Raw genomic sequence first — 13,063 nt, 5'->3', positions numbered from 1 at the left:
GAGGGTGGTTGCTGTGAGTTTATTTTCTGCTTTGTGCAAGACACAGTTACGGGGTCCGGAAAGCTCAGTGCTGTAAACCAAGAGCGGGCTCTCTCCAGCTCCTGCTGGTGTCTGTTCAGCCTTCCTAGTTTACAGGGATGGTTGAGAGGATAGGCTCTGGCCTAGCACCACTTAAGCTTGGGCAGGCTCCTAATTCTGATAGGTCAGGAAGGGGTCCTGGGGTTGGTCTGGCCAGGATGCATGACTGGCTGCTTCTTCATGGTTTCAGGAGCCAGGCTACCAGTGATTGGGTTTCTGGAGGCCTGGGGGGAATCTGCAGAGCGCTCAGGAGACTCCAACACTGTGGCCATGAATGGGAGGGTGGATTTCCCAAAAAAGAAGCTGGCCCACCAGTGGCCTGGGTCGGCTTTGGGAAGACCCGGGGAGTGGGGTACGGCGTCCCCCGGGTACTCGGCACTTCCGCCGGAGCTGTTGCTGGACGAGGAGCCCAGGCGTCCTGGGAAGGGGAGGCGGGTCAGCCACAGGGCCCTGGGCCAGCCCTGGGCGGGGCTGGCGAGGGGCTACTTACGCCGATAGTAGTCATGGGTAGCCACGAGCGAGCCGCTGGAAGGAATGGCTGCCATGCTTCACGACCGAGGCGCTGCGGAGAGGAAAGCAGAATGTGGGCCTGGTTACTGCACACCGGAGTGTACCCCGAGTCTCCCAGGTCCTGACAGTGCCTGGTTTCCAGGCGGCTCCAACCAGCCCGGGCCGGCTGCGTGGTGAGACAAAGGAGCTTTGTCTGCTACTGGCCCCAAGAAGACGCGCCTCCCCCACCCCACCGCCGGCCGCCACCACCACTACTACCACTGCCCTCACCTTGGCGGAGACCCCCTTCCTTGCAGGCTTCATGCAAGGCCACGGGTGGCAACGCCCGGGTCGCTAGGCCACAGAGCCCATTTGCAAAACCCACGAAACACCACTACTTTAGGACCCACGCGCGCTATGCGCACGCGCGTACCTAGTTGTTTTCCTGCCCCCGCAACAGACGCTGCACTGGGAGGCGGAGCTCGCGTCAAAGCCTCTCCCCCTTCACCGCGGACCCACTCAAGAGAATTTTTGAGCTCTCCTCATTCCTAATAGACTACCGGTACGAAGTGGTCCCGCCCTTCCCTATTAAACTCCACCCCGAGAGGAACAAGGATCCGCCCTACCGTCTGCAAAGCTAGGTTCTGCAAAGTTCCACCTTGGCCCTAACTGCCTTGATTAAACATCTGTGGTTCCGCTCCAGTCAAAGCCAGCTCTGCTGCTTTTTTCCCACCTGGTTCGGACTGGAACCCGGATAGAAGAGGTTAAAGAATTTCATGTGCTCCTCAGTCTGTGTTACCCTCTCGGATGTTGGCCTCATGTAGTCCAGCCTGTTTGGTATTCTTGTTCTTTACTTACTGCTGTCCGCTGCTTTCGCCGGTCCCCGAGAAAGTATTTTCCACGTACCTCACTCCGATCCTTGACTGATTGGATCTGTTTAACATAAGTAAGCACAAGGGGCAGCTGACCCCGAACCGCCTCCTTACCATCGCAATCTCTCTTGTTTTCTGGGCTCACTGGATGGTGCCTGGAGCCCCCAAGCGGTCCTGTAAGGACTAGCCTGCCTTGGTAAGCTGAGGAGCTGTCTGTGCCTCTTTCAAGTCCTGGCTCAGACTGTAGTTCATCATTCCCAGCCTGTGTTCTGTTTGGAGAGTAGTGATGGAAAACAAAGTACAGACGAAGCCTTGGGGGCGGAGAGAGTTCGAACAGAGGCAGTCTCTAGTAGCCTCAATTGTTGGTCAGAGACTCATGTTTGGGGCAATCAAGTGCTTGGAGCCCTAGGACTGGCCAGCATGCCCCTGCTCACCCTCCCCTTCTTCAGCAGTCAGTGTTCTGCCAGACCTCCATGGGGACTGGGAGGACCATGAACAGCTTTGTGCAGCATGCTTCTCCTGTAACCAAAGATGCTAGACTTCATGGGGGCTCAGGGAGAACCTAGACCAGGCTGGGGCTAGTAGGACCCCAGGAAGCTCTCATGTCCCCGAGGTCTCAAGGAGACTTTGGCTAGGACCCTTTGCTTGGATTTGTTGAGACCTACTCTGTGCAAACATTGAGCCAGGCTCGGGGAAAATCAGACAAGAAATGGCTCAGTAGGGGCTCTAGTTTCGTGGCCATAAAGGAGATGGATAAGGTATAATGAAAGAGAGGTGGGGGCAGTTGACATGATAGCAGTACAAGTAAGGCCACTGATAAAGCCATTCCAGGTGACACCAGAAGGGTGAGACCTCTGTCTTCTTGGCGTGACTTACCCTGGACTGTCCTGGTCGAGTGTGTGGACATCTCTAGTGGTTATTAGCTATTTCCTCTAGTGAAACATTCCCTCTGGAAAGAAAGTAAAGGATATATGCCTATTCCTATTGCTGCTGCTTCTTCTTCTTCTTCTTCTTCTTCTTCTTCTTCTTCTTCTTCTTCTTCTTCTTCTTCTTCTTCTTCTTCTTTTTGTGTTCTTGTTTTTTTGTTTTTTTAGAGACAGGGTTTCTCTGTGTAGCCTTGGCTGTCCTGGAACTCACTCTGTAGACCAGGCTGGCCTCAAACTCAGAAATCTGCCTGCCTCTGCCTCCCAAGTGCTGGGATTAGAGGCATGCACCACCACCGCCCAGCTCTCTATTGCATCCTCTTATGCCTGCTCTTTTCTGAAGGGAAATAGAGGAGCAATGGATCTGGGGAAGAGGGGAGATGGGCAAAGGTAGGGAGAAGGGGAAAGGGATGCTGCAGTGGGGATATATTATATAAGAGATGAATGAAAAACAAAACCTCCCAAGAATACATGAGACTTGCTGATGGTGGCACACGACTTTAATCCCAGCATTTGGGAGGCAGAGGCAGGCAGATCTCTGTGAGTTCAGAGCCAGCTTGGTTTACAGAACTAGTTCCAGGATGGCCAGGGCCACAGAGAGAAGCCCTGTCTCAAAACAAGTCATTACAAGAGAGTTCCAGGATCTCACAAGAGATTTACCAACACCCACCTCACACTTCTCCAGGTTATATAAGCTGTAACCAGTTGCTGGAGACAAGGGTATGCTCCAACATAGTTGACTGCAACCAGGAAACTCAAGCAGCTTCCATTACTTGTCACCCAGGCTGATGTGAGCCTTGTGATTGATCTGCCTGAGTCACCTTCACTTTTGTAAGTGACCCTCACATCTTAATAGTTTTCTCATTGCCATGACAAACGACCTGACCAAAGTATCTCAACGAAGCATACAGTCCATTGCAGAGGGTCATTATGGCAGCAGGAATGTGAGGCAGCTTGGTCATGTCTGCAGTTAGGAAACAGAAAGATGCCGGCTAGTGCTCACCTTACTCTCCCTCTCTTTGTTTATTCAAGAATGCAGCCCATGGGATGGCGCTGTCTATGTTTGGGGAATGTCTTCCTACCTTAGTCCCAATCTAGAGACTTCTTCACAGACAAAATGTATAAAGGCTTGTTTCCACGGTGGCTCAAACTCCCATCAAGTCCATTAAGATTAACCACCACATACCCACACTTCCATCAGTAAACTCATTGGTTCACAAGCTAGACTTGGAATTTCCTCTTTGGTCTGTTATTAGTGTCCTGCCTGCGATGAACAGACATTTGTTTGTGTTTCCCAGGAAAAGCTATGCAACACCTATGTGGTTCAGACAAAGACTAGAAAGACTAGGCTGAGGGGGAGGACTGTCAGGATCCAACTGTAAACTGATTTGGAAGAAGGCCTCATACAGCTTGCACAGATTTGAGATTGGGATTGGGACTTACACTGTTTATCTGAAGTGTGAACTATCTGTCCTGATTTGGAGACATGGTGGTTACTCAGCAGGGACACAGATGAGTCAGATGTGAGTATGGGCCACCTCTAGGGGTTCAGGCAATATACATAGTACTGTCCCAGAGTGAGGCTGAAGTGGAAGACAGTCAGGGGTTTAGGGTTTCCATGGGGGAGGGGAGGACAGGGCTGCTAGGGCTTCTGCTGAGACTGGCTCTACCCTTGTCACCTGTTTCCAAGGTTGGATTATCTCTCTATTCACCAAATGGGCCAGAATGCAGAGATGCATTCGCTGAAGAAGCAATGATTGCCCTTGCTCCTCAGGAAGTAGAGGTTGAGTAAGACCAGTCTCACACCTGCCCAGTGTTTGCAAAGTTCCAGAGTCTAGCAGAAACTATGGGGTATTGGTCTATTAAGGAAGTCAAGCCGGGTGGTGGTGGTGCACGCCTTTAATCCCAGCACTTGGGAGGCAGAGGCAGGTGGATTTCTGAGTTCGAGGCCAGCCTGGTCTACAGAGTGAGTTCCAGGATAACCAGGGCTACACAGAGAAACCCTGTCTCGAAAAACAAAACAAAAAAACAAAACAAAAAAAACAAACAAAAAAAAAGGAGGTCAAGCCAGGTCCCACCTCTTGTTTGGTGCAAAAGGAGGTACTTTGACCACTTCCAGCAAGAAACAGGGTGTATGTAGCTTGTGGTCACTATATCTCACAACCTGTGCTGTTCTGTCCTGAGGATATTCAGCCTCTCTGAATCTGCTTTGTGGGTGTAAGGTTGGGTTCCACTAGGGACCTTTCTGGCTGTCTCGGGGCTAGACAGTTTGGAGGTGCAGTCCTCTGCTAGGGTTGGACAGGTTAAGGCTGTAGATGTGCTATGCCCACTTCCTGCCAAGTGCTCTCCCTACAGTATCCTCTTGGGAGTAGAGTTTGTGATCCAAGGTGTAGACTCTGCGTCAGCACCTGGGAAAGGAAAGAAGGGCCATGAGAGTTTCCCACACTGGAGCAAGCTAGCATCCATCACTTGGATGGATGTGGCTACGAGAGGCTTCAGTGAGGAGGCTTACAGTGGGGGACCAGCTGCTGATTATCCCCAGCTGGACAATAAGGCCTTCTGTCTCTCCCAAGCCACCCTTGGCTATGATCTGGGCCTGTTTAATTATCCCACCACATTCTCAGCATCAAGTATTAGCATCTGTAGTAGAGATGAAGGGAGTGTCTTTCATCTTTCTGTCTGCCTCTCTCCATTCCTCCTTCCTTCCCTTCCTTCTTTCCTAGCTAAGATGAACTCTCACTCTGCTATCCAGGCTGGCTTCAGCCTCCCATTCTCCCATGCAGAGGTCCCAGGCATGTACCATTGTGCCAGCTTTGGGATAGTCTTAATTTTTTTCTTGTAAATATGGAATAATTCATGAATTTGTATGTTGTCCCTGGGCAGGGGCCACATTAATCTCTGCATTGTTCTAATTTCACTATATGTGCTGTCGAAGCAAGCATGGGATAATTTCTTTCTTTAAAGTAGAAAAATGCTATCTGGTGAGATGGCTTAGCACTCTTGCCTTGCAAACTTGGTTACTTAAGTTAGGCCCATGGATCCCACATAAAGGTGGAAGGAGGCAACTGACTCCACAAAATTGTTCTTTGATCTCTATACATGCTGGTTAGTGTGTGGAAAGAGGCTATGAGGCTTTGACCTCAGGTGGTCCCTAGCATCTGTGCAGACAGTTTGCTATGACCTCAGGATAGACACCTCATCCTTCCTTACCTCCTCTGAGGTTCCTAGTGAGGCTGGTTACATCACTGTCCAGCTCCAGATGTTGGCCTCAAACTCAGAAATCTGCCTGGCTCTGCCTCCCAAGCGCTGTGAAGCCCATTGGTCTTGTTGCCCAAGATGCTTTCGGGCTGCCCTTCTGTGGGCCGCTTTCCCTTTCCACCTACGTTTGGGAAGATCTCCCCTGCAGCTCTGAGTCTGTTCCATCTCTTTCCCCAGGTATCTCAGTTCTCCTCTTCCTGCCTCTCTTCTCTTCTCTCCTAGCCTGCAGGAACCTGGAAGTCTTGCCTCTTTCTTTCAGCTCAGCCATTGGCCTCTGGCATCTTTATTGATCAGTCAAGAACTAATTGGGGACAAGGACCTTAGTGTATGGACATGCAGATTCCAATCAAAGTATCAGAACCACTCCCTACAGAACTTTTCCTGACATCCCTCTGGCTCCCTTCTGCTGACTCATGCTGAGGCTGAGGCTTGGCTGACTCTGCTAGGACGAGTCACAGCTGCTAATTCATGGTTGCTAACCCGACTCTACCGAATTGGACTGCTGGTGTATCTGTTTGTGAGAGGATCAAGCTGCCACTGCTAACCTGTGAACTGAACTGCTAATTTCCAGACAACACAGACAGGAGTTGCTCCAAAGAACCTTTCTAAACAGGTTCACTTCCCCTGTATCCTTTCTTTTCCACTACCTCTGGTGGGTGGTGAGCTACAAGGGAGGTTAAAGTGTTTAAGAACCATCATTAAAAATATGTGTTTGGGGCTGGTAAGATGGCTCAGTGGGTAAGAACACTGACTGCTCTTCTGAAGGTCCTGAGTTCAAATCCTAGCAACTACATGGTGACTCACAACTACCCGTACTGAGATCCGATGCCCTCTTCTGGTGTGTCTGAAGACAGCTACAGTGTACTTATGTATAATAATAAATAAATCTTTGGGCGAGAGCGAGCATGGTTGTTGACCGGAGAGAGCAGAGGTCCTAAAAAATTAAATTCCCAACAACCACATGAAGGTTCATAACCATCTGTACAGCTACAGTGTACTCATATACATAAAATAAATAAATAAATCTTAAAAAAAATAGGCATTTGAAAAAATTAAAGTCACACAGCAGCTAAGAGCACTGTTCTGTTCTTCCAGAGCATCTGAATTCAATTCTCAGGAACACATAGTGGCTCACAACTACCTACAGTGGGATCTGATGCCCTCTTCTGGTGTGTCCGAAGACAGTTATAGTGTACTCATGTACATAAAATAAATAAATAATTCTAAAAAATGTAGGGTTTGAAAAATCTAAACCTACAAGATGTTAAAGCAATGATTGTTAAAACTGCACCAAGCAATCATGAACACATAAAATAATGGGGTCAGGACTGGTTGAAATTCAATGTCACTTCATGACAAATGCTCTCCACAAAGTAGTACTGTTGCAGGAAATATTAAAAAAGAAATGTAAGTTTCCACACTACACCCAGCCACTCTCTGCCCCAGCGGGCTGGCCGGCTAAGCACTGGTGGCAATGGCCAGCCTGTTCTTATCTCATGGAAACTCTCTGACTCAGAGATCCAAAAATCTCTCTACCGAGCTTGCTAAATTCCCACTGGTAGGTCACTACCAAGCCAGCCCCATGCTTCAAAACTCTCATGGCCTTTGTGATGCACATCTGGTAAACCTAGCTTTGCCGCCATACCTTTCTCTCTTGAACCCAGTCAAACCACTGCTTGAAGGAAAACACCACACAAACTTAGTTCTGAAACAGTGGTAACTCAATAACTGGGTGCAACAAGTAGAATCCTAACCTTGTAAGCCATATTAAATCTAAATCCTCTGGCGGCAAATCCTGGTGGATTCACCATATAAGCTGGGAGACACTAGTAGCTACATCTTGCTCTCTCGCTATCCTCATCCAAAAAACCCCTAACTCTCTCCTGATTCCTCTCTTCCTCTGTCCAACCTGGAAGTCCTGCCTACTCGACTAGTGGTTGGCCCCTTTATTCATTTGGGGGGCAGGTGGAGGTTCACAAGAAGTCACCTGAGTATGTGACTCATTCCTCTGTTCAGACAACCCCTCCTGGAAGAGCAAAATTAACATAAAAATACAGGCATCTCCAGGGCCATCCACAAACATAGCACCAGAAAGGAACATCTTCAATCTAGGAGTGTGGATAAAGTTTTGGCAGCAAGACATGCACTGGTTGCAGGATAGGACTCTTCACTCTCACCACAAACTTTCCATACCCACAAGAAGTCTCAGACAGAAAAATAAAACAAAGAAACAAGAGGTATGCAGGTTGTAAATGGAGATGTGAAATTATCTCTATTAACAGGTAATGGTAATTGCCTTTGTAGAGGGTCTCAAGGAATCTGTGAAGAAGATAATCAGATGTTGAGGGCAGCAAGATTGGAAGACACAAAGTCAACACACAAAGATCAGTGTTCTGGGGTTGGAGAGATGACTCAGCAGTTAAGAGCACTGGCTGCTCTTCTGGAGGTCCTGAGTTCAATTCCCAGCAACCACCTGGTGGTTTACATCCATCTGTAATGGAATCTGATGCCCTCTTCTGGTGTGTCTGAAGACAGCAACAGTGTACTCACATATATAAAATAAATAAATCTTAAAAAAAAGTCAATGCTGGCTTTAGATGCCAGGAACATCTAGTTAGAAACAGGAAAAAAAAATGTGAATGTAGGTCAGAGATCAACCTCAAATCAATCCTCATTCTTCAGGATATGTCCACTTTTTTAAAAAAGAGAGAAAAGGTGGTTTAATGGTTGTCTTAGTCAGGGTTTCTATTCCTGCACAAACATCATGACCAAGAAGCAAGTTGGGGAGGAAAGGGTTTATTCAGCTTACACTTCCACATGGCTGTTCATCACCAAAGGAAGTCAGGACTGGAACTCAAGCAGGTCAGGAAGCAGGAGCTGATGCAGAGGCCATGGATGGATGTTCCTTACTGGCTTGCTTCCCTGGCTTGCTCAGCCTTCTCTCTTATAGAACCCAAGACTTCAAGCCCAAGGATGTCACCACCCACAAGGGGCCCTACCCCCTTGATCACTAATTGAGAAAATACCCCACAGCTGGATCTCATGGAGGCACTTCCCCAACTGAAACTCCCTTCTCTGTGATAACTCCAGCCTATGTCAAGTTGACACACAAACCAGCCAGTACAATGGTAAAGCTTAGTGTACTCCAGCATGAAGACTAGCACAGAGTCTAGACAGCAGGGATGGCTGTGACCCATAGAGCTTCTCATGGAAAGAGAATGAGGAAGCTGATTGTCTTTTTTTTTTTTTTTTTTTTTTTTTTTTGTTTTCTAAGACAGGGTTTCTCTCTATAGCCCTGGCTATCCTGGAACTCACTCTGTAGACCAGGCTGGCCTCAAACTCAGAAATCCACCTGCTTCTGCCTCCCAAGAGCTGGGATCAAAGGTGTGCACCACTACCACCTGGCTGTTTTTGTTTGTTTGTTTGTTTGTTTTGTTTTGTTTTGTTTTAAGAAACCAAAATTCTTAAGAATGTTCTACACATTTGTGCTGAGCATGACTAATGAGCCAAGATGGAGGCAAGCCCACAGGGTTGTTATCTACTCCAAGGTGAGCCTAGGTCATCAGTCAAGATGGTGGCAAGAACATGGTTTCCCTAGGTGAACCCATCAGACTCTGCCTTTTTCTGGTACAGATTTTAAGCTGGCTTTTTTTTGGGAGCGGGGAGCAGGCTTGGAATTTTACAGCCTTTTAAGACCATACTTACAGGTTCTGAGATAAAGTTTATGCTTTAGCAAATGTTTTAGAGATGTAAAAGGGAGCAGTATTAAATGAGTTAAACAACTGTGGTTATACTTTTGTCTATTATTTGTTGTTTTGAGACAGGGTTTCCCTGTGTAGCCCTGGCTGAACCAGCACTTGTTCTGTAGACCAGGCTAACCTCAAACTCAGAGATCTGTCTGACTCTGCCTCCCAAGTGCTGGGATTAAAAATGTGTACCACCAGTGCCCAGCAGTTTTACTGAATTTTAAAAGTTTGCTTTATCTTTAAACATTGTTGCAAATTACATCAGTTGAGTGACAGGATTTAAAAAGCCATAGAATCCAGCAGGCCAATGCATGCCTTTAATCCCAGCACTTGGGAAACAGAGGCAGGTGGATCTCTGAGTTTTGAGACCAGCCTGGTACACAGAATGAATTACAAGATAACAAAGGGTACACAGAGAAACCCTGTCTCAAAAAGAAACAAACAAACAAAAAAAATCATAGGCTAGAGAGATGGCTCAGAGGTTAAGAGCACTGTCTGCTCTTCCAGAGGTCCTGAGTTCAATTCCCAGCAATCACATGGTGGGCCATAACTATCTATAATGAGATCTGGTGCCCTCTTCTGGCCTGCAGGCATATATGCAGACAGAACCCTGTATGCATAGTAAGTAAATCTTTAAAAAATAACTAAATGAGTTTTAGCTTGGAATTAGTATAGGATTCCAGCAGTCCTATACCTACTTCAGTCATTTGTGCCATCTATTTATGTGAAGAAGCACCATGCTAAACAAAGCATTGCAGGTTATAAAACCAAACTGTTAATCCACTCTGAAAAATGATGCTGTCCTGAAGTGGAAATTTCTGGTTGTGTCATGTGATGTGGTGTGTCACAGACTCATGTGATGTTTTGCTGAAGCAAGACAAGTGAGAGGATATGTGATGTTTGGAGTGTAAGTAGGACTCAGTGGACAGTGATGGGTGTTTTTGTTGCTTGCTGTGCAACTTTGTTGGACTTGCTTCTCCACTGATCTTCACTTCATTGAGAGAGGCACAGTGGAGAATGACTCTTGGTATTCCTCTTGGTTCTGGTCCCTTCCACTGATTCATGCTGATTACTGCTGATTCATGCTAATTTCTGCTGATTCATGCTGATTTTTGCTGGATTGTGCTGGATTGTACTGATGCACGTTTGGTGACACTTTGGAACTGGACCGTTGATATCCTGACAACAACAGAGATTAAGATCACCCCAAGGAACTACTTCTAAACAGGTTACATCCCCTGTGCTATTTACCATCTTTTCTCCCCTACCTTTGGACGGTGGGCTAGAAGAGGGGTCAAAGTGTTTGACAAAAATTAATAAAGTGGGTTTAAAAAAACTCAGCCTACTGTGTTCTGTATCAAATATTTGGTCAAGATTCCATTCCTTGGGCTGGTGAGATGGCTCAGCAGGTAAGAGCACCGACTGCTCTTCCAAAGGTCGTGAGTTCAAATCCCAGCAACCACATGGTGGCTCACAACCACCCATAATGAAATCTGATGCCCTCTTCTGGTGTATCTGAAGACAGCTACAGTGTACTCATTTATAATAATAATAATAAATAAATCTTAAAAAAAAAGATTTCATTCCTTTTGTAAAAGCAAATAAGCACACCCATCTCATAAATACTAAAATTTGCTTTTGTCTATTAAAGGAAAGCACAGGCAAGCAGTGTGACTAGGACCAGCCAATGTAAAAACAACACACCATTCCAGATAAATATGGACACACTAGGTTACATCAAAATTAAAATCCAAGTTTTTATGGTCAGTATTACTTTTTAAGAGACTGGGGTCCTGGAAGCCTCACATCAGCCCGGAGCTGCTGACACTGTATATGTACCCCAACACAATGGAAAAAACCCATTGAAAAACTAGACTAGAAGGAAATATTTCCAAAACACGAATCTGACAAAGAACTTGTGTCCATAATTTATAAAGAACTCTCAAAACTTGACACAAAAAAGATAAATAGCTGAATTTAAACTGGATCAAGGACTTTAGACTCTTCTCCAGAGATCTATAAGCAGCCAACCATCACTGGTCACTAGGAAAACTTAACTCTTCTTGTTGGCTGATAGCCTGGAAGCCCCCTAGTAATGCATGTGCCTTCCTGGCTTCCTCCCATCCAGCAGGAACATGTGCATTACAAAACAGAGCCTTGAGGTACCAGTTGCATTCACGTTCCTGTCTCAGGGTCCTGTGACCTAAGACAGGGAAATACTCAAAGGTGTGAACCATTGGAAACTTCACCCAGGCTGAGACTACCACATGGCTGAATAGAGAGAAAATTCTAGAAAACAGCATTGAGCAACAAGGGATCCAGCCAGTATGGCTCGGCCTCCTTGTTTGTTAGTTTATCTATTTACTCGAGGAAGGATTTGAATTTATAGTAATGCCTGTCCTAGACACATTCAGCACAAGTTCAGCCTGAGCCTTTTGGAGGCCTTAGGAGAAGATGGAGGCTGAATGCTGAGGTGGCAGTCAGGAGGAGTCACATGGGTGGCTCTACCATCTTGGAAAGCAGTCTGTGTAAGTCTGTTAGCTGAATGTCAGTTGAACAAGGGCTAGCATAGAACTCAGAGTCACTCCCCAAAGCTCTATGTACAGTGAAGGGAAACCAGATATATAAGAAATGAGGATGGTGCTGCAGTGAGAGAAGTCAGTCACTAAGGGCTGCTGGAGGCTGCATGACTGGTCATTGTTGCCTGAAGAATGCATCCTGCCTGGGTCCAATGGGGATATTGACACACATCCTGTTCACCATCACAGGGCTTGAACTTAGAGTCACGGAGACAGTATGCCAAAGCCTTTGACCCTCTGTTTCAGAACTCCCACACAAGATGTATGTGCAGCTGTTTATGACAGGCTTGCTTGTAGCAGGTTAAAACCGTGGAACAGTCTTCAGCCACAAAAGTGAATGAAATCTGAGACAGTGTGGCTGAATCTCACAGCCATGATAATCTACATTGTTGTGTAGATTGTGAATACCTTCATAGGTCCATGTGTTTGTGAAGGCTTGGTCCCTAGGGTGGGACTGTTGGGAGAGAGTGGTTTCTTTAGAGAAGGTCTTTAGGACTAGTGGAGTGTGCTTTTGAGGAGGACTGCAGGACCCAGGCCTCTCTTTCTTTTTGCTTCCTGGATAGGAGGTGAGAAATTTGATTCTTTGGCATATTCCTGCCACAGTGTGCTGCCTTGGTGTGGGGCCAGCTCACCATGGAACTCCAAAGCTGCAGGCAGGTGATATTTTCACTTTATATACAGCTCATGTCAGGTGTCTATCATGGTGACAGGAAGCTAGTGGAGGGAGCCAGACAGAGGATGCAGGTTGGAGGCTTCAATGTGTGTTGTATAAAAACAGCCCCAAATGAATCTGTGTCAGGACTCCTCACAGTGTTGGCCATTGAGGTGTGTCTATTACCCGGAGAGGCACAAGGGAGTGATCTGGGTGTTGCTCCCAAGGGGGAGTTCACTATGGGCTCCCCGTGCAATTCCATATATATTCACCTACTTTTAAAAGGATCTGCATGGGACTAGATGGCTCAGCAGTTAGGTACATGTACTTTCTCTGGAGGATTATTTCCAACATCTACATGGGATAATTTACAACTATCTGTCTCATTTGCACACACATGTATAGACAGGCAGGCTCCAATACACATACTTTAAAATAAATCTTTTTTTTTTTTTTTTTTTTTTTT

At 46.6% G+C, this 13,063-nt stretch overlaps 1 protein-coding gene and 1 non-coding gene across 4 annotated transcripts; both read right to left on the bottom strand.

Annotated features, from left to right (window-relative positions):
• Ppdpf (pancreatic progenitor cell differentiation and proliferation factor) lies at window positions 1-1,538 on the bottom strand. Of its 3 annotated transcripts, none has more exons than XM_031373060.1 (3): window positions 1,426-1,538; window positions 569-640; window positions 1-496 (listed from the first exon to the last, which is right to left on the bottom strand). In XM_031373060.1, exons 2-3 carry the CDS (start codon window positions 621-623, stop codon window positions 204-206), a joined length of 348 nt encoding a protein of 115 aa, XP_031228920.1. In that variant the 5' UTR covers window positions 624-640; window positions 1,426-1,538; the 3' UTR covers window positions 1-203. The 3 variants fall into 3 exon arrangements, with proteins under 3 accessions (XP_031228920.1, XP_031228919.1, XP_031228918.1); XM_031373059.1 differs by lacking the exon at window positions 1,426-1,538 and adding an exon at window positions 1,001-1,134; XM_031373058.1 differs by lacking the exon at window positions 1,426-1,538 and adding an exon at window positions 859-1,073.
• A 3,662-nt stretch (window positions 1,539-5,200) lies between these two features.
• On the bottom strand, window positions 5,201-5,304 carry LOC116092688. Its single transcript, XR_004119418.1, has one exon. It is a non-coding gene; the product is annotated as a U6 spliceosomal RNA (small nuclear RNA).
• Between the last annotated feature and the right edge of the window lie 7,759 nt (window positions 5,305-13,063).

The sequence above is a fragment of the Mastomys coucha genome, unplaced genomic scaffold, assembly GCF_008632895.1.
Source record: "Mastomys coucha isolate ucsf_1 unplaced genomic scaffold, UCSF_Mcou_1 pScaffold15, whole genome shotgun sequence".
NCBI lineage: Eukaryota > Metazoa > Chordata > Mammalia > Rodentia > Muridae > Mastomys > Mastomys coucha.
This window is presented reverse-complemented; position numbering and strand designations above follow the sequence as displayed.